The sequence below is a fragment of the Debaryomyces hansenii genome (genome assembly GCF_000006445.2).
Source record: "Debaryomyces hansenii CBS767 chromosome F complete sequence".
Lineage (NCBI taxonomy): Eukaryota > Fungi > Ascomycota > Pichiomycetes > Serinales > Debaryomycetaceae > Debaryomyces > Debaryomyces hansenii.
The window spans coordinates 1054820-1078364 of NC_006048.2; the positions used below are offsets into that span (position 1 = coordinate 1054820).

General features: G+C 36.9%; 9 protein-coding genes across 9 annotated transcripts; 3 read left to right on the forward strand and 6 right to left on the reverse strand. All coding sequences in view use genetic code 12, as the record gives it.

Annotated features, from left to right (window-relative positions):
- Positions 1-478: 478 nt before the first annotated feature.
- On the forward strand, positions 479-2845 carry DEHA2F12408g (DEHA2F12408p; the record flags this gene model as incomplete). Its single annotated transcript, XM_460903.1, has 1 exon — positions 479-2845. One exon carries the CDS (start codon positions 479-481, stop codon positions 2843-2845), a length of 2367 nt encoding a protein of 788 aa, XP_460903.2.
- A 271-nt stretch (positions 2846-3116) lies between these two features.
- DEHA2F12430g (60S ribosomal protein L32) lies at positions 3117-3823 on the reverse strand (the record flags this gene model as incomplete). The annotated part of the gene is made up of 2 exons (XM_460904.2): positions 3117-3511; position 3823. Coding segments are annotated over 2 exons (396 nt in total).
- A 575-nt stretch (positions 3824-4398) lies between these two features.
- Positions 4399-12186, forward strand: DEHA2F12452g (DEHA2F12452p; the record flags this gene model as incomplete). The annotated part of the gene is made up of 1 exon (XM_460905.1): positions 4399-12186. The coding sequence occupies one exon, from the start codon at positions 4399-4401 to the stop codon at positions 12184-12186; it is 7788 nt and encodes a 2595-aa protein (XP_460905.2).
- A 111-nt stretch (positions 12187-12297) lies between these two features.
- On the reverse strand, positions 12298-12883 carry DEHA2F12474g (DEHA2F12474p; the record flags this gene model as incomplete). Its single annotated transcript, XM_002770759.1, has 2 exons — positions 12298-12758; positions 12820-12883. The coding sequence occupies 2 exons, from the start codon at positions 12881-12883 to the stop codon at positions 12298-12300; spliced, it is 525 nt and encodes a 174-aa protein (XP_002770805.1).
- Positions 12884-13181: 298 nt separating this feature from the next.
- Positions 13182-14538, reverse strand: DEHA2F12496g (DEHA2F12496p; the record flags this gene model as incomplete). Its single annotated transcript, XM_460906.1, has 2 exons — positions 13182-14455; positions 14535-14538. The coding sequence occupies 2 exons, from the start codon at positions 14536-14538 to the stop codon at positions 13182-13184; spliced, it is 1278 nt and encodes a 425-aa protein (XP_460906.1).
- A 410-nt stretch (positions 14539-14948) lies between these two features.
- DEHA2F12518g (DEHA2F12518p) lies at positions 14949-16688 on the reverse strand (the record flags this gene model as incomplete). Its single annotated transcript, XM_002770760.1, has 1 exon — positions 14949-16688. One exon carries the CDS (start codon positions 16686-16688, stop codon positions 14949-14951), a length of 1740 nt encoding a protein of 579 aa, XP_002770806.1.
- A 598-nt stretch (positions 16689-17286) lies between these two features.
- DEHA2F12540g (DEHA2F12540p) lies at positions 17287-17945 on the reverse strand (the record flags this gene model as incomplete). Its single annotated transcript, XM_460907.2, has 2 exons — positions 17287-17739; positions 17931-17945. The coding sequence occupies 2 exons, from the start codon at positions 17943-17945 to the stop codon at positions 17287-17289; spliced, it is 468 nt and encodes a 155-aa protein (XP_460907.2).
- A 614-nt stretch (positions 17946-18559) lies between these two features.
- Positions 18560-19873, reverse strand: DEHA2F12562g (DEHA2F12562p; the record flags this gene model as incomplete). Its single annotated transcript, XM_002770761.1, has 1 exon — positions 18560-19873. The coding sequence occupies one exon, from the start codon at positions 19871-19873 to the stop codon at positions 18560-18562; it is 1314 nt and encodes a 437-aa protein (XP_002770807.1).
- A 1399-nt stretch (positions 19874-21272) lies between these two features.
- DEHA2F12584g (DEHA2F12584p) lies at positions 21273-23321 on the forward strand (the record flags this gene model as incomplete). The annotated part of the gene is made up of 1 exon (XM_460909.2): positions 21273-23321. One exon carries the CDS (start codon positions 21273-21275, stop codon positions 23319-23321), a length of 2049 nt encoding a protein of 682 aa, XP_460909.2.
- Between the last annotated feature and the right edge of the window lie 224 nt (positions 23322-23545).

Consider the following 23545-nt stretch of genomic DNA (forward strand, 5'->3'; position numbering starts at 1 on the left):
ACTTTTTCTATATAACTGACGATGAATTTTACTTTAATACTATTATCGCTTTTGTTCCCTTAATCTATTTAAAATCGCTCTTGTTTTTATTTTTGTATTATTAATAAAGTCCCTAATCCTATTCTATCTGTTTCTCCCTGTAGCATTCTGACGTTTTGACGCCAGGCCCCATGTTCATACGCTTTGAAAGGCTGAAAGACTTGAATTGCTATTACGGCCTCCTATATATAAAATCGATGTTACCCACACGCACTCTAATTTTGGTTTTCCTGGTCCTATGATTAACTATAATATATTTTTAGTGAATCCTTTTTCGATTTCGAATGAATCTGTATATGATTACTATCTGTTTGTTGGAATATTCGATTAGACTAATCGTTGTTTGAAAAAGTGAGGTTATTAGCAGGCATTTCGAGAAATATAGCAAACAAACATAAATAGTACTCCTGTAGCGGTTGACATTAAAATAACAGAAAGAATGCCAGCAGAAAAGGAAAAACAACACCATCATCATGGATTGAAACATATATTCAAAAAGGAACATAGTCCTGAGTCTCCGTCAGATTCCGGAAAGGAATCGGTCCACGGATCGCATATTGGGTTGTCGAAGCTTTTTCACCATAGTAGAGAGTCAAAGGCAGATACGCCTAGCGGGTCCAGCGGAGGGCGGATTTCGAGAACACCGTCTGTTCTTTCGATGAGGAGACATAGTTCGAACATGACGAGATCACACAGCAACATAGAAAACGAAAAGACCCCTAAGAAGTTGTCGAAGGCCGAGACAATGGCTCATCTTCAGCACATGAATAAGAATAATGTGGCCAGAAGTGTACGACAGGCAAACGAATTGAGGTCAGGAACACCAGGAGGAGGCCGAGGAGGTGGATTGAACATCACACCGAACGCCAATAACAATCTGCAACACGAGAAGATCAAGTACAATCCGTTCGGAATTAACAAAAGTCCTTCGGCAGAACACCCCAGTACGAGTTTTTACTTGTCGGGTGGACCAGATGCTAACAGAGTGTTGAACAATCCGGTGGCTGATCCTAATGACTTTTTACCGGAGGAGTTGCAGCAGGACCACGTCAATCTTTTGGAGGATTTCGAGATCGATATGCAAAACAAAAAGTTGGGAGACGGGGGATCGTCGGACGTCCGTATTATCAATTCGGCCTGTAACAAGAAGAACGTTTATGCATTGAAGAAGTTCACGTTGCTAGATAAGGAGAGCGATGAAGACTTTTATAAGCGGGCAATAAAGGAATATATTATTTCCAAGAAGGCTAGCAAGAGTAGACATGTGGTCGATACTATAATGATGGTGAGAATTCAATCCCAAGCAAATTTAACCAGAGGTTGGGGTATAATATTGGAGTTGTGCGGCGGCGGAGATCTATTCAACGCCATAGTGAAACTGGGGTGGAAGAGTTCGTCGTTGAACGAAAAATACTGTATTTTCAAACAAATAGCATACGGGGTTAAATTTTTACATGAAATGGGTATAGCCCACAAGGATTTAAAGCCAGAGAATGTTTTAATTGATGGTAACGGTATTGCAAAATTATGCGACTTTGGTGTTAGTGGCTATGGTAACGAGGTCCAAGGTGATTTGTCCTCGCCAGTTAAACTATCGACTGCTTATGTTGGGTCTCCGCCTTACTCTCCCCCAGAAGTTATGAAATTAAAGGAGGTGAGTAGTAGTGATATGAAAAAATGGGCATATGATCCATATAAGATGGATTGTTGGGCTCTTGGGATGTTACTTTTCTGCATTGTTTATCGTGGTGTTCCGTTTTCGATGGCATCTACTAATGAACACGCTTATAGAGAATATAAATTTAATCACAGCCGTTATGCGGGCGACCATCCTAACTTTAAGCATAACCTAGAAGTTACTAAAGGACCTGGAAGTGAGTTCAAATGGGCTCAGCAATTTCACTCCACTGGTGCTGCTAGGGTTGCTTGGAAGCTATGTGACCCGTCAGTCACGAACAGATACACGTTAGATTTATTATTTGCCGACCCGTGGTTTACTGAATTGGAAATGTGTATTTATGAACACCCAGACCAAGATGTAAATCCAATTATTACTCCACCAGGTTCTTCAAACCCATCATCAGGTCAAACTTCCCGCGCGCCTTCTCGTAAGGCGACAATTGGTTCAAACTATGACAGTGACGAATTTCATTCATCGTTTAGAAGTATGTTAGATTTGGGTGGCCAGAGCAATGAAACCAGTCCAAATGTAAACCAGAACTCAAAGTTCAATCACGAATACGATTATCGTGACAGAGATGATGGTTCTATTCACTCGGCATCTTCAATTACGCAAACTCCTTTGAAACTTCATAGAGGCGATAGAATGAATTCATACGATCGCATGGACAACCATGAAGGATTTGAAGGCATGGACAACGACACATCATCAGAGTATTCAAATTCAAAACCTAGATCAATGTTAGATGTATCAAATGATGATCCTGCTTTCAAAGATTCGCAGCAACCATCGAGTGCTAATTTGCCAGCGTTAAAAGAGGATGAAATCGAGACATTTGATAACATGAATAAACCACAAGAGAATATGTCTACTGCGTCATCGATTCTGTCGGCAAATCGGAAGAGTTGCGGAGACCAACCTGGTCCCAATGATAGTGAGAACAATGGAAATGGTGTAACTAAGAAGAAATCGCTACCTGAGCTTCATGTCAGACCCTTAAAAGGCAGTTCTCAGTTACATATCGATTCCAATGGCGTATGTGAACTCGGTTATAAGATTAAAAAGCACCACCATGTGGGAATAAGTAATGTTACCGTGTCAGGATCATTGTCTAGAAAACGATAAATATGGACAGCAGAGAGTAATTCTTTTCAGTTTTTTCATTTGGTTTTATATGAGTGTTTAAATAAAGTTAATAATAAATAAATTAGTTATGGATGATCTATCTCAGTTGTCAGATACTAAAACCAAATAAGTATTAGATCAGTAAATGGCTACAGGCTCAATGACATATAATAACGTAAATGTACATTTTTTTATATTAAACAGAAAACTATTTCATGACTTAAAAAAACCCAGACTAAAAATTGATATAAAATTAATATTCAAGGTAAACTTAAGCTTCTAAAGAAACTCTACCCTTTGGATTAGTAACCTTAACACCAAGCTTCTTAGCCTTAGCAACAATTTCAACTCTGTTTCTGGCAGAAACATTGTGGGAAATTTCAGCAGCGTAAGTCTTGGAGTGTAATAATAAAACATCCAAGTCCTTGAGGTTCTTAACTAAGAAAGCCTTGTGGCCAGATGGCATCATGTGTCTAGTCTTTCTGTTGGAACCGTAACCAATGTTTGGTTGTGAGATGGTACCTCTGAATCTTCTTCTGACACAAGAGTCAATACCCTTTTGCTTTCTCCAGTTTTCAGCGACACGGTCGTATCTGTCAGAGTGATGTCTCTTGAACTTCTTGGTGTGCTTTTTAACAATCTTTGGGTGTGGAAGTGAAGCAGCCACTAGAATATGTTAGTACTTGGTTCTCAGGTTCTACGCTATGAACTCGTCTATTATCAAAACTATCTTCTGGCATCTGATCATCCATATCCATTCTTACTCCGATTGCTCTTCCATATTCATATTCCATATTTTCTATTTCATACTGGCAATTTTTCTCTTATTGTTCTATTCATCGGCCATCCATCCATTTTTCATTATTTTTCATCTCAATTTCCATGTCTTCAGGTCTACATTCTTTCATTCTGATCCAGCCAGATAGTTCTGTCTAATAAATCCATATTCATTCATAGGTTTTCATGTTTCAACATACTTTTGTTAATGTGTGATAAGCTATATTAAGTGTAAATTGTCTTCCCTAATAAAAAATTTTCATATAAAATTTCTCAGTCTACCAGAGACGATACCAGAACATCAACAAAGATGGTATCGCCACGACATAAATTTGCAAAAAAATGAGATTATATCCATATACAGGAACACCACCATCCGGTGGGGAGATGTGGGAACACAAAACGCCACGAGGTCTAAACCCTAAATAGGCGCACGCGGATTAGAGTTGGAAGCACATTTTAGGCAGACTTTTTTCCAGACAGGTTCGGCGGCAATAATGCCCAAAAAGGGTTTATGGCTACGGTGGGGCATGCTCATCGATGTCCAGCACAATTATATTCGTTTACAGGTTACACTGGCATATTTTACGGGCTGTTCGCAGGTTGTGATGATTTACGTTTACGGTAGAAATTGCTGCCAAACAAACAAGAAAGAGCTGGCTTGATGTATTAAAGCGATATTGGAATATTTACATACAGAAAGAACCACTTGTTTTAATATTAGATACATCGTTTGACATATGACCTTCGAAGCTATACAGCTAACAAAAAGCGCTATGGTTGGCTTCGTGATGAACGATATATTGTATTATGGCGGGTTGGTATTGGGCGCTTGGGTGATTGGATGGTATCTAATATATTTTGTGAGTGGGTTTCATTTGAAAACTATAGGAATAAATAACGGGATACTGTTCAATGGGATCAGCTACACCAACAAGAGGGTAAGCTTGACGCTCAGAACATTCAGGATTCGGTTGTGGGGGAATACGAGAAAGATTGTGATGGATGATTTGGTGATAAAATTGCATAGTGCGGAAAAGTCCACGAAGAGGGCCAAAAAACCCGAGAAAGGGGACAATCTGGGCGATGGGACCATCGATTTGTCGATATTTCCGTCGAATTGTGCCGCCAGGGCTGTCGTGCGGTTCGTCCTTACACATATACCAAGCGTTGACATTGGATTGAAGCATACAACCTTACTATACCCAGACTCCACGTCCACCACGATTGAGTACTTGCGGTTTATGTTGACTTCGAGATACAGCAAGAAGTCGGCCAGCAATTTGAAGTTTTACACTACATTGGTGGTGAATGAGGTTGTGAACTCGAGCGAATCTGACAGTTTGAAGCTGGTGCCTCCAATGTCGTTGATGACATTGAAGTTGCAATTGAATTTGCAGATTAACATTGAAAAGGGAAACATTCATAATATCCAAGTGAGACTCTTCACCGATGAATTCAAGTGTGTTATATTCAGAAAGGCCAAGCTCTTCATCGATAGAATTAAGAGGGACATGGAATTCAGCGACAAGAGCAACGAGCCGGGAATCGAATTCACCCCTAAGACCAACGTCGAACCCCAAACCAATTATACAGAAGAGGAATCACTGGAGCAGGAAGATGCTGGCTCATCGAAGCATCCAACCAAGTTTGATAAATTTATCAAGATTCGAAATAAACTATATCCGGTAATCAAGGAAATATCGTTCAATTTAGACAACTCAGAATTATTGGAGATTCCATTCGCTATCACAGACAAAGAAATGTCCTTCAGCGATTATTTTGATTATTCTTCTCGTAAGCGCTCCTTGGATTTGTTTTCAAAAAGCATTTCGTTCAATTATCTGAAATTAAATAAAACGGCCGCAGGATTTCATGTTTTATTTGACTCTGAAGCAGACGACCCATTTCAAGTTAATACTTCTATTCAGTCTTTGAGAGTTAACTATTGCAAACATACTAAGGAAAACAATCAAGAAACTTGTCAGAAGGATGAAGTATTGAATATTCCGAACTTTAATTACACCTACAAATCTAACGTTTTAGATTGTATGGTTCGAGACAAAGGCTTTAAAGACTGTGTGACTGAATTTGCTGCTACAGCTTGTAGCCCCATGATTGATCTAAGTACCGTACAATTAGCAACGTTCATATACAATTGCGTATTAATAAAGAAGTATTTTACCTTAAAGCATTTAAAGAAGAGAAATAAAAAATTGAATCGTGAAATAATTAAGGAGCACACTAATGCTAACAATGATACTCATATTGACAGTGATGATATAGACACAACTCAAGTAGAATCTGATAGTAATGATGCTGATAACCAAGAAAAATTATCTCGAACAAAATACAAACATCAGTTGCTTAAACTTCTCGAAGAATATTTTCCAAGAGTTGATACAAAGTTTGTCATCGAGCAGCCCAGGTTTATAATAAAACATCACGACAAGACCACAAATAAAGCTCAAATATTAGACTTTTCATATTCGTTACTAAACATTCATACATTCACTACCCCAACACGAGACTACAACATAAATTGTCATACAATACATCCTTGTATTAATTACGTACAAAAATCTAACGTGACGTTACAAGATGAATACAATAAAGTAATCAAAAAAGAAATATTAAGTCTCAGGTCAATAAATTTCAAGCTTGATATCTTGAAAAACCTTGAAGTAAAATCTACTATAGCGATAAATGAACCTAGGGTAGATTTATCTCAATTGAATATAATTACTGGCATTAATGATTTATTGCAAGATATCACATGTATGGCACAAGAACATTTGAATTCTGGATTAGTTAATTTAAATTTAAATGCGGCAATTATCAAACAAAGACTAATCTTTCCCGATAGTACTGAAGGATCCACAGCAGAATCGAAGCCACTAGAATATAAATTATTCAGATATTTACCAAATTGGTTTTTGGGCCTGGAAATAATTATTTCCAAACTAAGTTTCATTTTGGGATCCCGTTCAGTATTGATTGCTAAATATTACTTAGATGAAATTAATGGAGAAGGTTATAATGCAGATTATTTCTCTGACAATCATAAATTAAGAAATGTGAGGTTCACTATTGACAACTTGAATTTGAACATAAGGAATAAGGTGTATGATCCAAAGCATATAAACTCCGATTCGGAATCTACAGATACCTTAGCTGCAAATGAAAATGTAATCGAATTTTGGACCATTGATATGCAAATGAGCAAAATTCAATGTGCACTTCAACTTCTTTTGAATAATTCAAATGATGAATACGAGGAATTCTTGAATTTGCCCATGACAGATATATTTGTCAGTGCAGTTAATTCTAACGGTATAAATGATTTAAAAATGGACGTAAACGTAGACGATGTGATAGGCGATTATGACAGGTACAAACTTTCTGTTCTCATTGGGGCGATATACTTAGTGAGAGAAGCCATATTAGCTCCCATAAAGTTGATCAAGAATAAGCTTAGGAATGACATGCAGAAGGTTGCTAGTAAAGCATCCACTCAGGTTGAATCACAGACAAGAAAGATTAGTGATTTTGCGGTCCTTAATTGCAAGATCAGAAGATCGAACTTTATAGTGCACTTGGATGACAATTATAAGATCAAATTACAATTATTTGATATAATTGCAAACGTTAATAAAGGAGTTATTATTTTGAATAATAAGTTCTTTAGAATACTTGCAGGTTCGCCATTTATAGCAGATCAATGGTGCAGAATTGCGTGTGTCGATGAACTTAGGATAGTTGTGAATGATCCTTCAATTGAGTCAAAAATTACTATTGCATCTGAGTCTATAAGGCTTATTCAACCACATGGGTTTATGGTATACAGATTGTTTGATAATCTATCAATCACAATTAAGATTTTAAAGCACTTGATTAGCTGCTTAAAGAATGATCACCTTAAGCGAAAAAACATTGAACCAAAAGAGGGTAAGGCCATAAATTTCCCTCGTATACATATTACATCGAAGAAATTATCGTTCAATATGGAAGATGATCCATTTGAATGCGAGTTAAATATGATATATCAATTAGGATTAGTGGAACAACGGAAACGATTGGAACAAGTGGCTTTATTTGAAGCAAGAACTTCCGAAGCAAACCAAACCAAACATGACTTTACTTCAATTGAAATGGAAGAGAAGCTATACCATTTGAGAAAATCTATTTCAACATCTTGGATAAGAAAAATAAAGGTTTATAAGGCTAGATTGGGTGATGAGATTATTCAAAATAAAAAATTTTTGTTTGGAAATGAAGCCTTATTACCAGTTGATAAGAATGAACAAATAATTGCATACATGAACCAAGCTCCTTTATTATCCGTGATTGTGTCTGGCTTTGATTTAAATATATCGAGAACAAAATTTGATTTGGATGAATTACCGCAGTTTATTCATGATATGGGACAGGGTGTACCTGTAGATACCCGTTATTCATTAATGATTCCAATGTTTATTAGCCTTCAGCTTTTGGAACTTCGTATGCATTTACGTGATTACCCACTTCCCTTATTGCGTGTCCCATATAACAAGGATAAGACATCCAGTTTATCTATGGCTGGTCATTTAATCCTATCAGAGGCTTTGGTAAATGAAGCGGCACATTTGAGAAATTTACATATTCCTCTAGTACCAGATGTTAAAAACGTTGTAGGTGATAAGCATTATGCGTTAACAATAAACAAGTCTTTATCATCGGTCAAGCTATTTACGGACCTTAGTGTTAAGTTTTCGTCCCAAGAAGCAAGCAGATTTGTATGGGGTCAATCATATCAATTTGGAATACAACAAGTTCTGTTAAACTTTGATCAATTTTCAAAACCCCCAGTTGACCCATCTTTGAAGCTTGGATTTTGGGACAAGTTGAGATACATTATGCATGGAAAATTTAAAATTGAAACTGGGTCACATAACAGCTTGGAGGTAGCATTCAAAGGTTCTAGAGATCCTTATGATTTGTTCAACGTTTCATCGGGATTTGTATTAGCGTTTAATGACAACGTTTTGTGGACGGTTAATGAAAATGATGATTCTCAACTGTTTATGAAAGTTAAATCAGATAAAGTATTGTGGTATATTCCTAATTATTTAGCGACCCCGTTAGTTTCGTGGTCAAGGGATAGCTCAAAGTATATTTTCTTACCAAACTCGAAAAGCTTTATTTCATCATGTTTTGCTTACTTTTTGGAGGAAACGCCACATAACGATTTAGATGCTCAATTATCAAGGTCTCATATTCACGAGAAGAAGGTAGTAAGCTTGAAAGGTGGTGTTAATTTTATCATTGGGTTTTTATTGCAAAGACATACTGGTTCTGGAATCACCTCTCGTGAATCTAAACACCATTATGACGTTAAACTCTTCAATCCAGAATATACGAAAGAGGGCCATGACTCGTATGCTGGATTTAGAAGTGATCGGATTAACATGTCAATTTCTTTTCATGCTAATACGGAAAATAGTTATAATTGTATTCATTTGAGTCCTAATACTTTTAAGCAGTTTTTTAATTGGTGGACATTATTTGCAGGTAACATGATGTTACCTATCAGGCGAGGTGACTTATTTGGTGATTCTAAAATGTCAATGAAGTTTTCTCAACATTTATTCACTAATAAATTCCAATTTAATTTTAAATCTTTATTTATCTCACATATTTATCGAGATGAAAATGTTGATGCAAACAATGATAAGATTGAATGTGTCGGAATTCGAGCAAAAATGGACGAATTTCTGGTTGACTTGCATCAAGTTAAAGAGCCCCGTATCATGATACACGAGGGGTTATCCAAGAATAAAAAGATAATGAAAATGAATTTCCGATTAGGTGAAGTGCATCTAACAGGAATAGATTTGAGGACAATCTATGCCACTTTTGATCAAAACATATATGCACATAGGATACAAAATGAGGATAGTAAATCTAAATTTTCTGTCTTTGATAATGATGCACAATGGTTTGATATTGAAGACTACGAAGAGGCTTTTATTCCTACTTTGAGGAAATCACGCAGGTCAATCAAAATAAATGCGTTAATGTACTCTAAGAGGTTTTCTTATTTAAGAGATACAACCAGTGAATCAGACGAGGTGATCGATACGCAAGAGGAGGATAATGCACATGGCTGCCTCCTAGGATCAAAGAATATTTATCTCCTTCAAATAGAGCTTTTGAAAGATCGAATAAAGCAATTAGAGGAAAGAATAAAGATCAATAAAACCAAGCAGCTATCAAACGAACAATTGTATAAAAGAATATCATTCTTAAAGAATGATATTCAAGAACAGGACACGAAACGCTTACAAAGAAAGGAGGAGAGCAGTAGTTCAACGGAGCCGAATTTTACTTCTATGTTCCATAACAAATTCGTTTTGGTCTGCATGTTTTTAAAATGGAATGTTCAAAATAGAAATTTATTATTCAAATATGTTCATTTTGTTCAATTAAAGGTTCAATTGAGAAAGTATCTTTCTTACGAGTCTATTAGGGCAATTCATAATATTATTGATCATAACATCGCTGAAACTGGTGGTGATGAGCTTTCTATTATTTCGGAAGCATTAAGTAAGATAAAACTGGAAAAATTAGCAAACGAAATTTCTAGAAAATCTGAATCGTCGCAACAAAGATTGAACAACCTTGATAGTATAATACGTAAGACCGACGAAAATGAACGTATATCGGAGGATTTCCTAATTGAGATTCTCTATCCTCAAATTCAATTACAAAGTGATGAGACACCAGATAGGATTGTTTTGATGGCAATACCAAGCATTGATGCGAAAATTGTATCCGTACTCACGAAATCGACCAATCAATTAGTAGTTAACGAACGTGAATTAGAAAACAGGTATGGTGTAATACTAAGAGATGCAAATATCTTCGTTTTAAATAAAGAAGACGTTCTGAATGTGAATAAATTAATTTTGAATAAAAAGACTTACGGTTCGACAACAAGCTGGCCTCCATGGTTGGGCATTGAAATTTGTAAGAATGGAAGACTAGCAGGAGAGGATAAATTAATAGTTGAGAAAACATCAATGTTGATTACCTATGAACAGATAAATCCATTGGGAAGTCAATTGATCAATGATAACAGTGAGCGCACTTCTCTGTTAGGTGAAAGTGATGTTGAATCTATATCTCGAAAGGTCAATGTAGATATACCGGAATTCAAGATCTTATCGACTGCAAAACAATATCACACTTTATATGTTATCATTTTAAATCTACTCTTTTATGTCGAGCCAAAGAGTAAATCCTTAGGTGAGAAACTCGAGAAGTTGAAGTTTTCCATAGATTTCTTGGATTTGATTGCATTGAATGAAAGATTAACTAACCTACACAAATACTATAGACTAATCAATATTTTGTCTAATAATTATGGTTTCAGGCAAGACATGTTAGATAATGAAGGTTTGAATGATCATTTACTGCTTAACGTTGAACGAGGAAATGCTATCACTGAAATATATTTGTTGATGAATTCATTGTTAACTGGAGAATTATTTAATGATGATTCTAATTCTAAAACATTGGCAGAATGGAATATTAATGCCGATAGTATCCAGTTATGTATGCTCGAAGATGATCGAACCCCGATTTTAAAGCTTTTAATGGATCACGGAAAATATAGAAGAAGGATCAATGAAAATGGCTCCAATGATAATAGAATTGAAATTGAAAGCATGCAAGGTTTTAATTTGTTGTATATTGCTTATTATGCAAAGATGATGGAGCCGCTAATCGGACTTTCTGGTAACAAGCATAAAGAATCTAAGAATTTGATAATTGTTGACTGGTCCATGAAAAGGTCTATTGGTGGCATTAAAGTATTGGATTATTTTTCGATAGATTCACAACCGTTAAATATCAAAATTGATGAAATAACTGGTGAGAAGCTATTGAAATACATATTCCCTGGATCAGATACCGACAATTTTAATTTGTTTGGAAATAACCCTAATAAAGAAGAGAATGAGAGCGATCCTGATGATGATAATGTCATCGGGAAGAACCGAGAATCGTTTGTTCAAGAACTAGAAGGATCGAAAAAAGCTGTAACTTTTGAAGACGATAATTCTAGCTCGAACAAAAGTCGTCAACGAAATCAAATGAAGTTTGATCGGTCTATGACGAGATTATCAAATAATAAGCTGCAATTGTCTAGTTCGGTATCTTCGAATGATGAAGCAGATGCAGACCTAGATGAAATGCTTCAAAGATCTAAGAAATACTTGAGCATCGGGGATTTGAACATCAGCCCAATATGTCTTTTGATTTCAGTGAAGTGTCACAATGGATACAAGAGAATCTTAAATGTTCAAGATTTGTTTATAAAGTTACCGGAATTTAGTATTGGAAACCAAGTCCTATCATTATTAGAAGTGACCATGAAATTCAAGAGGATGATAAAGAAAGCATTATTAAGCCATATCGGAAGGTTATTAAGAAATAAGATGACAGTTAAAAGGAACAGGATTAGAAATAAAACTGCTGCAAATGGTCAAATGATAACAGATGAAGCAATTATAGATACATAATAATGACCTTATTACTTTCATAGTTTAATTATAATATTTATACAATATGACATTAATAGATAATATTATTAGGATATCATTATTTCATTAAATTTTACATACGTAAGTCTATTATACATGTTGTCTCTTTATGTCACCACCATTTGGCTGCAACTTCTTCTTACGCTTATTCTTCTTTGAGCCCCCAAATTCATCATTCTCCGACATATCATCACCTCTCATTAATGTTTGCTGGTCATTTATAGCCAAATCTGAGGTATTAAAACCAGGTATTCCGTTGATTGAAGTTTTTTCAAACTTTAACGCTTGATTTAATAAATCTGCATCCAAAGACTTGATCAAATCTGGTGCTTGTGATATTGAGGGATCTAACAAAGATCCAGGAACTGGTTTCAGTGGTGGAATTTGGTGTTTTCCTGGTAAATCTTGAATATGATTCTTATACGACTTTCTTAATTTAACTCCCTTCGACCCATCGGGGTTTGTCCTTGCAAGTGAATTAGCAACTGGTTCTAAACCATATAAGGTCAATAAATTATCTAATGGCGATGGATGTGATAGATTGTATTTTCCTTACCAGATGTTAGTATTTCATCTTATGCTGGCTTCTTCAATGAACAAAAAAAAACATACGGCTTGAATTGATTAAATAATAGCTATCTATCCCCTGGCTGAGCTTGTTGTCCTCTTCTTCCATCCTATCTATAAAGTACTCTTTTAACTCTCTTCACGATTATAATAGTAAGTATCAATTTGTGAATAGAAGAATTTCACATATAATTGTTCGTAATCGCACGCTACCAAATAATGACGGATTAGATCCATTACAGCTATACTTTAACAAATTATGAGACGATTATCTATACAGTAAGAATTTATAAATGGATATTTCCAAGGAGAGAGGAAAAAATGTAGAAAAGGTTCATACAATATGAAACAAATGAAATTAAATAGTTAACTGAGTCAGGGAAAACACCCAAATTAATTTACACTTCTTATTTACCAACAACTTCCCAGCCTTCACCTTCTTTATTGTTGACAGACAATTTCGAAGTTGCATCTTCCAAGCCAGTAGTTGTTTGTTCAGCCTTTGGTTCTTCAGCGTTTTTAGCTGGTTGAGCTTCTTCATCGTCACTTTCAACTGTGAGAACATCAAATGAAGACTTTTGAGGTTTTGGTTGATTGTCTTTCTTTTCTTCGTCAACCTTTTTATTTGCTCTAGAAGGCTTACTGTTACTGCGAGGTTCCAAACCTTGTCCTCTCTTCCAGTCTAAGGCTGGTTCTTGTTTTTTGTCTTGTCTCTCAGTTCTAGTACTTCTTTCTCTTGGAGGTAAAGTACCGGCGGAGGATCTTGCTGCACCCCAATCAAACTCTGGCTCATCCTTTTTAGGTCTTCTTTCGGATCTTTCACCTCTTTCAACTCTTTCACCTCTTCCACTCTTTTCTCTTGGAGGTAAAGTGCCGGCTGAAGATCTAACTGCACCCCAATCTAAGTCTGGTTCTTCTCTTCTTGGTCTTCTTTCTGGTCTTTCACCTCTGTCACCTCTGTCTTCTCTTGGTGGTAATCCACCAGCAGATCTAGCGGAAGTCCAATCAATATCTGGTTCTTCTCTTCTTGGTCTTCTTTCTGGTCTGTCACCTCTGTCACCTCTGTTTTCTCTTGGTGGTAAGCCACCGGAAGATCTGGCAGAACTCCAATCGATTTCTACTTCTTCTCTAGGAGGTCTTCCACCTTCCATTGGACCACCTCTTGCGGATCTCCAGTCCATATCGAAAACATCAGCTCTTTGTGGAGCAGCCACGTTAACGAAGATCTTTCTTCCGTTCAAATCTGCCATGTTCAAGTTCAAAGCTTCTTCTAATAAACCTCTTTCGGTGAATGTTACAAATCCGAACCCTTTCAACTTTCCAGTCATATTATCAACAGGTAACTTGATATCGGTGATTACATCTTGTACTTGCATACGGTCTTCAAAAAATCTACCTAAGTCTTGCTCTTCAACATCCCATGGTAAGTTAGCAACTCTTGCTCTGTATGGTGGTTGGTCTGGAACTGGAAATTCTTTTCTTTCACGTCTGGAATCGTCATTGTCTCTGAATCCTGTTTGTGGTTGGTAAATTCCTTCTTTTCTAGCACCAGTAGTTCCTTGTGATCCGGCAATTGGGACACCGATAGACGACATATCAACTTCTTCGTCTGCCCATGATCCACCAATTGAATTATCGGATAAGAATGAACCTAAGTCCATTTTAACAGATTTTTTAGGAGCTAATTGAATTGTTAATATTTCCGTTTCCTCGCTTTCTTTTTCTTCAAGTAAACCATAATCTTCCTAGACAGTACATACCCATTTTGAATATAAATTGTATTACTCTGAGTTGTTCAAGTATAATTTATTTATATATTAGTAACTTAATGAATTAATCCTTCTCAATTTTTCCATCAAAATTTTTTTTTCAAGCTCGCGAATGATTATGTAAATTACTTCATCTCAAGATTTTATTTACATGAACAGAGAACGAATATTAAATCAAATATTAAGCAGCATAACTAATAGGAATATATAGATATATATATATATATATATGTAGATATATCAAAGTTGGAGACTAATTCACAAAACCATAAAAAAACCGATCACATATACAACAAAATCGCATAAACTTCAAAGCAGTTGGTGCTAATAAATACAGTAATAAATAAGGGTCCATAGGACTTAGTTGAAGAATTAAAGAGAGGATACTTGTGACACGAAAACAGCTTATACTCTTTGTTCAACAATATCTCGTGGAATATTAGATGCTGAACCCTGTCTAGAAGTTGATATGTAAGGAGTGGTAGTCGATTCAGTAGTTGTGGGTATATTTTCGTTGACCGCATCATTGGTAATAGGTTCGGCAATTGCATTCGGGTTAGTGATATCAGGATTACTAGGATTGTTGTTATCGATATTTTCAGCAGTGTTGGGGCTGTTGTTATTACTGTTGGCATTGGTGTCAGACGCAGTATTGGAATTTTCACCATTCGTAGCAGTTGTTGAGCCTTGGGCAGCTATTCTCAGTCTTTCTTGGCGATGAATAGTTATGACAGCCCAGTGAAACAAATCCTCTCTTGAGATGCCCATAATTTTCCACCACACCACCTTGAGAGCATTCCCACGTTTCTTCGACGCAAGTTCGGTAGCCCGTTGTTCAATGTTTAAACGGGCGAACGTCGCATCACCTAATATCAACCTTACCCTTTCGTGTAGTGGAACTAGCTCTTGAAGTAAAGCTGTCAAAGCTGGATCATTTCTAAATGCATCGAAGTCAATATCGTCGTAGCCATCTTCAGGGTTATCATTTTCGTTATTCTCGTCACCGTTGTTATTAGAAGTACTACTTCCATCGCCCTGTTGGCTAACACTATTATTATGTTCATCTTTGAAGAAATAGTCTCTTTTGCACATAGGGCAGCAAGCTCTTCTCTTAGTTAACCATGGGTCCAAACAATCCGAATGAAATACATGGCCACAAATTAACCCCCTAACGCTATCTTCATTCTCCAAGACCTCAAGACAAATGGCACACGTACCAGAAGTAAAGTGTAACCCATCTTCAGTTTCTTGCGATGGAGAAGACTCATGGGTTGCATGTGGAACCTCGTCCAACTTCATATTCTGCATTTCGATTCCTTCAACCTTCGTGGCAGATGATTGGTTGACCTCAATCACATCACTAGCCGTACTGTGTGAAACGGTTCGGTTCAAGTCTTCCTCTTGAAGTTCATTCAAATCAAATGTATCATCCTGTGCCCGTTGACTTCTTTTAGTCGTACATTTTAACATGGATTCCTCTTGCAAAACACCATCTCTGATTTCATGATCTCTCTCTTGACCACCGTTAAGCCAATCGTGATAAGACTTCTTAGGGAACAATATTTCAACTTCTTGCTCCGTCAATTTTTTCATCCTGGAGTATCTCCCCCCTCTCCTTCTCCGGCGGTTTCTTCCACGATTGATCCTCCTGGCTAAGATTTCGCCTCTTATGAAGTTATTATCTCTGACATAGTTTATTTGTTCCTGTAACTCGACGTTCGTCAAACTATTATGTTCTAAAGGTGCACTCGAAGAAGTAAAAATTGTTCTGTGGGGTATAGGATAGACGTGGAGTCCATACTTCGACCTGATAAAATAACGAAACGTGAAAAACACAAACAATATGGCTATCAATACACCTACCGCAAGGGCTAGAAAGAATAATACCGTCGAGGTAGTATTCCCAACGAACGATACCCCGTCGGTAACGGACTCTCCCCCACTTGTCGAACTTCCACTCTCCGAAGGAACAACAACAGAAGGTGAAAGTGACCTTTCGTTCAAGCTCTTACTAGCCGACGTGTCGTCCACTACTAATAGCTCAGCTATAAGTTGTCTGATACCTCCGAACATGGAAGAGCCTGCTTCTTCCTTATCAAGGGTAAAAGTGGGGGCGCCACCTTGTAAAAATTTGCTACCAGACATAGAAAGTTCCAGCTCTATATGTGATGCAAAGATATAATGAATGTGACTTATACCTGATACTGTAGTTTCTTTGGAGTATTACGTTAACTGCTTTTGATAATTAACTTTGAATTCTGGAGAAAAGGGCTTACCATGCATCAAAAGTAAAAAACTGGCAATCTTAATTTCCGCAAGTTGACTTACTATTAGATAAACACTTGCTCGCTAAATGAAACGTCTTTATCCCTGATTTATTTAGATATAAGTACTAAAATAATAAGGCTATAACGAAAATGGATCAGTCCATAAAGGAAAAAGGAATCATACCTAGTCCCATTCGTGCTCGCTGACTAAATTTTTCGGTTAAGCCCTGCTTATATTCGAAGCATCATTATTAAAAATAATTTTACGGTTATACTGGAGTAGAGTGATTTATACGGCATAAGTAGAGCCAGGGGCTATCGCGGTCACCCTAAAGGTAATTTTAAGGGTGTTGATCTGGCATAAGCAGATAATAAAAAAACGTAAGAAGCCTATCATACCGTGCGCAATGATAATAATAATTAATATTAAGCACTATAAGACAATATATATATCATTACGTAAGTGTTTAATCAAATTATTTTGGGGCTTCCTTGAAAGAAATAGCGGCTTCTTCACCCATAGCAGAGACAATGGTGACTAATAAGTCCTTACCTTCGTCGAATTCAGATTGGATCTTGTCACCTAATTCACCTTCTGGAACCTTAACATCGTCCTTGGTGTCACCATCGTTAGTCATCAAGGATAAGAAACCATCATCGATGTCTAATAATTGGAATTCACGTCTACCGACATTTGGGACTTCCATATTGTGGGTAGATGGAGATAAATCTTCTAACTTCTTACCAGTGAAAATATCAATGGCGACCAAGTGGACCTTGGCGTGACCGTGCTTACCGGTCTTAGAGGTAGACATATCAACAATCTTACATGGTCTGCTCTTAATAACAACATGTCCGTTCTTTCTTAAAGCGGAACATTGAATTGGGAAGGTTAAAGCAGCACCAGCGTCAGCGGTCTCAAAAGTGTGCTAATTACTAGTTAGTACTTATCCCCATACTGTAGACGACCTCTAGTTTACTCTACGGCCTTCTGTGATCAATAAATTTCCAAATTGATTGAATTCACCTTCAAATTTCTTGTCATGGGACCGAAGTCCACTAGAAAAAAAATTTTCAGTTCATGCTCCAATCAATCGCAAATATAGTAGTATCTACTTACTTCTTCGTCAGCCATAGTATCTAGTTAATTAAGCTCTTTAATTTATGGAGAGATAATAATAGTTCAACTAACTCAAAAATGAATAAAAAAGAAAATTGTCATTTTTATTTCACTATTGGGTGCCTTCGTTCCAGTGAACGAGCGATGGATGAGACAATTGTCAGAATTTTTTTTGATTTTGTGAAAAATTGCCACTTCAGTAAATATGGGACCGCTTAACTATGGCTTAACTATGGCCCAAATTTGAGAAAAAGATACGTAGATCCTAGCACGGGTCAAAGCCGCTGTTACCCGCCTTTGACCCCGTAAACTATCTCCGTGCGGATCCATACACCCGTAATTAAGCAGATGACGTAGAGTGTCTACAATCTCTACAAGCTTTAGCATCAGTTTTATAGTGTATAATACATATTAAGCAACTGGTTTATACATATATCAAGTATATACTCGGCCGTGTGTCATTGGATGTGAGTAGCAAGTGGACGATTGTTGTGGTGTAATATAGACGGCGACGGTGCTGCTGACGAGGAATTGGTGGTGGATGTTATTGAATTTGGATTGTTGGTGCATGAGGAGGGGTGGACATAGAGGTGATTTGGGAATTTGTAGTGAGAATTGGTTTATTAGTCTCAGCTGACCACAGAAACGTCGTTGGTGACAGACTCATTGATGTCATCGGAGTCCTTGGACTCGTTTTTAAGATCAGACTGCACGGTGGAATCGTTTTCAGAACGGTAATCGGAGTTGTCATTTGCAGGTTCCTTCTTTATGGAGTCGTTGGTGACATTTTCGAGAGCCGAGATTTCTGATTCGTCGGGAGCCAGGCTGCTGAGTCTGGACTCGTTGTTTCTGACGTCGGTGAGCGCACTCGCTGTGGATGATGAGTGGTTCAAGTTCTGGCCACTAGGATCCTTCAGTTTCTCTACCTTTAGGTCTTCGATTAGAGGATTCCATTTCGCCAACAATTCCTCGCATTTTTCGTGCAATTTGAAGCTGTCGGGATATTCGAGGTCCTTATCCCTCAATATGCATTTGAGTACTTTATGGATTTTAGTTTTCTTAAGCAATTCTAAATTTACCGGGAACTCGACTAGACGGTGTAATATGAGTCTAGCGACCAGGAGCTCGTTGGCAGTTGGAGGTGGAAACTGTTTGGGATTTGTGGGGGTGACTGGTTGGTTTCTTTGAATTAATGATCGTTGTAATTTGATCCGACATAGCCATAATTGGTGTTGTTTCTCTTCTTCAGTGAGTTTCGGACTTCCCCCCAGTTTAGTCTTATTATGACCGTTCGTGTATTCAGCCTGTGACGACGCTGTCGGTGTTGTGTTGGAAGCTTTCAAAGTTTTACGCTTGCCGTTGCTTGATATAGAACGCTTCCTTTTGGATCTGCTATTCCTCCCTGATAGCGTGTCATCCTCTTCTTCCATTGGAACGCCTTCCGCTGCAGCGTCCTCATCTTCTACTTCTTCATCGACATCCGGTTTTTTTGATTTGCTTGTTCCATCTACATCGTATTCCTCTTCATCTTCGTACCCCTCTGCCTCTTCTTCATCCTCATCACCTTGAATTCTATCTTTGTCTAACCTTTCCATGAACTCGTCAAAGTCCAATCCTTTTGTTGCTAAGAGTGCATCAGTAACCTGAAGTGTTCGTCCCCCAGCTTTCTTCTTCGGTTTATTCTTGTTGGGGATTTTTTCCAACTTTTTATCTAATTTTTCCTCCGACAAAGGTTCGAGATTCTTGTCATTCATCCAGTAGAAATCTCCATCTGGAATGAAAATAACGCAATAGTTTGTAGTTTTCTTCTTCGCCTTCATTATTGCATCCGGTACCATGTCTTCGGGCATCACAAACGATGGCCAAGCAGGAAACCCGTGCATTTTCGCCAATACCAAATCCCGAGGCTCGAACTGGGCCTTTTTTATCTTCTTTGGTGGCATTTTAGTATTAATATAGAATTGAATATAATAACAACAGTTGACACCAGTAAACAGCAATTAAATACTTCCAATCACTTTTCAAATATTTCTTCCTGATTCAATCGTAACCTATTACTACGTGTGGCTGAATTGAATTTCCTTGTTCAATTATCTTCGAATCTAGTTTCTTTCCCTATCTCTTGAAACGACCCTGTATGTTTTGTTGACAGTATACGTGTATATCGTATGTAAACTGAAGCAATATGAAATTCAATGACTCGATTCGTGATCTTTCGGGAACAACCTATTTGCACGCGATCTCTATTGATAGATCCCGGTATCTTATCAAATTAATCACTTACTATGAATAAACTTGGTAACTCTGAACAAACACCGTAGATGACTACAATGGCTAATTTAAACCTACTGAAGGCCAGACTATTTGATCCTGTGCACGACTCGCTTATAATGTACTACTAAAGGGTTGCAGCCGTCTGTACTTGACATACCATACGGGCAATTGCCCCATCGGAAAACACTATGACCTCCTAAATGTAGTTGTATCCAGCCTGGTAATATACGTAGATGGACTGTGGGTTTTCTTTCTATTAAAATCTCACTCTGGTGAGACAGTCTCATTATTATCCACAGAAATGAACCTTATTTTGTCGCCTGAATGGAATATGGGTTCGGAAAACATACGTTTCTCATTGGCAACAATCATATGGTACCGTAGACCTTCAACAACACTCGTAGGTTGTCCGACAAGTTCCGTCGACAACAATATTTTATAAACAATCTCTTCGATTGGCCCTGGGTCTGTTGATGCAAAATTAATGGACTTTTTCAATTCGGCTTTTCAACCCATTGTCTCCCAGGATATATGCCAGTATGACCTTTATCAATTTCACCCAATATGCCAAATACATCGTCTTCAATGATGGCGTAAAGAGGTGTAGATCGTAAAATTATTACATAATCTCTATTGTGCTTCAAGAAAAAAAGCTGCGACATGCTCAAGGAACACTAATAACCTCTTAACAGACTCGTTACGATATATATTGTGCAAAGCGAACCAAAGGTATATTGGCGTCAAGAAACCATACGAATATTATTGTGATCGTTAGGCATAAGGAATAAGAATATTTTTTCAAATAAGAAATATTCTACATAACTCAGGAAAATTATTAGGAATCGTTGAGTTAATTTTTACATCAATTGATAATTTTATCACTTATTTTGGTGTGATTAAATTAAAGCGGAACTATTTCAGTATTGAAGCTAATAGTTGTGGTTATCTTTGCAGTTACATTGACGTATTCTTGGTAGGAAAGAGAACGAGTAAATTTGACAGGTTTATTGCTGCTACAAGATGGACAACCCTAATTTTTCACCTGGCAAAAGGCAGTTTAATGGTGAAATGCATAGTTCAGCGTTTGAGCAACCAGTTGACGTCCCTAAAAGAAGGAAGTATTCTAATGTCCCGAGGTCTCTTGATGAGATAAATAGAAAAACCGAAATCAGCTTTCAACAACCGTTTTCTGCACCCATTCTTCATTCAGTTCCCCCATCCATATTACCTATTATTTATCCTCCTTTACAGACGCAAGATTTTTTTACCGATGTGACTAGTGATGTGACGGATCCCAATATCTCGAGGCAGATTAAGGGAATTTTACAAAACTTCCCACCTCCAATTCCACCGTATTTGTCTAAGGAAATGGCCCCACCACAGGGAGGTATGATGATACCATTCATTTATCCACCTCCACCGATTATTACGAATGAAACACCCGTAGTTGAACCCATAAAAGCTGATGCGGGAATGCCAATATCTCCTACGACTAACGAAAAGTACGTAGAATTGCCTCCATTGCCATTTCCGCCTCCAAATTACATGCCATATCCATTGATATCAGATCAATCTTCGCTTACACCAAACGAGGTATTTGCGTCATTTTTGGAGGCGCTGCAAAAGTTACCAAGAATCGATATGGTTTTGGCCAGTGCAGCTGGTTCACTCTTTGATTTAAGAATTCAGGCAGACGAAGAAGGCTTTACGTATGAGCAATATGAAATCATGAAAAGCAAAAGGGTCGAAGCTTTAAAAAATAAAAAGAAGTTGGGAATTTCAACTAAAGAATCCGAATCTGAAGACGAAGAGTTTGACTCTGACGATCTCGAAGATTATATGGAATATGCTTCGAATGTTGATGTAACAGACGCGTTTGATAATTATGCTAAACTGGTTAATTATACCGAAACCTTTGAACAGGATAACAGCTATCCGCCAGAATATTTGAAGATAACTCCAAATGTCAGCGACATTAAAGGTAAACGAAACAAGCATGTCAAATCTGAAAAAATGAATGACGAATATGTTTTAGATCCATTAACTCGATTTAAGGAGATGCAGCCATTAAACTCTAATAAAATTATGTCACATTCTAATAAAGATATTAGTTCTGCAAATGGTATTAATAAAGAAAAAAGAAGGAAAGAATTGGAAATGTCGGTTGACGAATTGTCAGAATTTGAATCTAATCATAAGCATGATATATATATTACAAAAAAGAAAAAGTTGTTGGAGAGATTGCAAAATTTAAAAGACTCCAAAATTCAATTCTTGGGTTCTGACGATCAATTGAAGGATGAAGAATTATTGAACTATAAGAAGCTCTTAGAGGAGCGTAGGGACGAAGAATTGGTAAGATTGAAAATTAATTTTAACTATCAGTATTTAAAAAATTTATTGATATTTTATCAAGAGTCAAACAAGGTCTACAAAAACGTAAATGCTTTGGTTTTAAATAAATTGATGAAATTGAAAAATTTCTTCGAATTCCAGAAGAATATATTTGAGGATGCAATAAAAAATGGAGACTCGAAGGATGGTTTATTTGATGTCAAAAGTAAAGAATCTACAAAATTGTTTAATGGAGTATCAGAGAGGGATTTTAACACTGAAATCAAACAAATCATGAATTCAACCAAAAGAGAAAATGAGAAAACAAGACAATCTGGAAATAATGCTCCAGTTGTTCATGACTATATGCCTTTAATCTCTGCGAATGAATTTAATATAATCACAGGAGACTTACCAAGTAAGAGCAAGCAATCCAAGGATTCTTCAAAATCAGCAACCTCAAAAGCATTCGATAACATTAAACATCATATATTCCAAAGTTCTTTGTACGATCCAATTACTTCTGGTTCGGATACTAATAATGCATCAGAAAGTACTACAGGTACACCGTCGAAAAGAAGAGGTAGAAGAAGTGGTAACAACCCAGGCGATAAACTAATCGATGATAGTGATAAATCAAGTTCAAAGTACACAGAATCCTTGCTATTAGCCAAAATAATGAAGCATTTTACAGGGCCTCAGGGTGCTAATCCGGATGAACTCACTGGTGATTTGGAAATAATGGGTGTTAAAACAAGGTGGCCAATTCAGTACACCAAATAGGCATTTATCATTATGTTGTGTTCTACATTTTAAAGAATCATATTTGCGAACATATAGATATATATATAGTATTAATAGTGTTACAATAAGTATCAATAAAGTTAAGAAACAATATACAACATCAAAGGACATTTTTGATCATTCCAAAATAAAACAAATAGAGAAGAAGAGCAAATACAAGAATGTTTCCCTTATTAAAGAAAACGATTCGCTAGTAAACATAG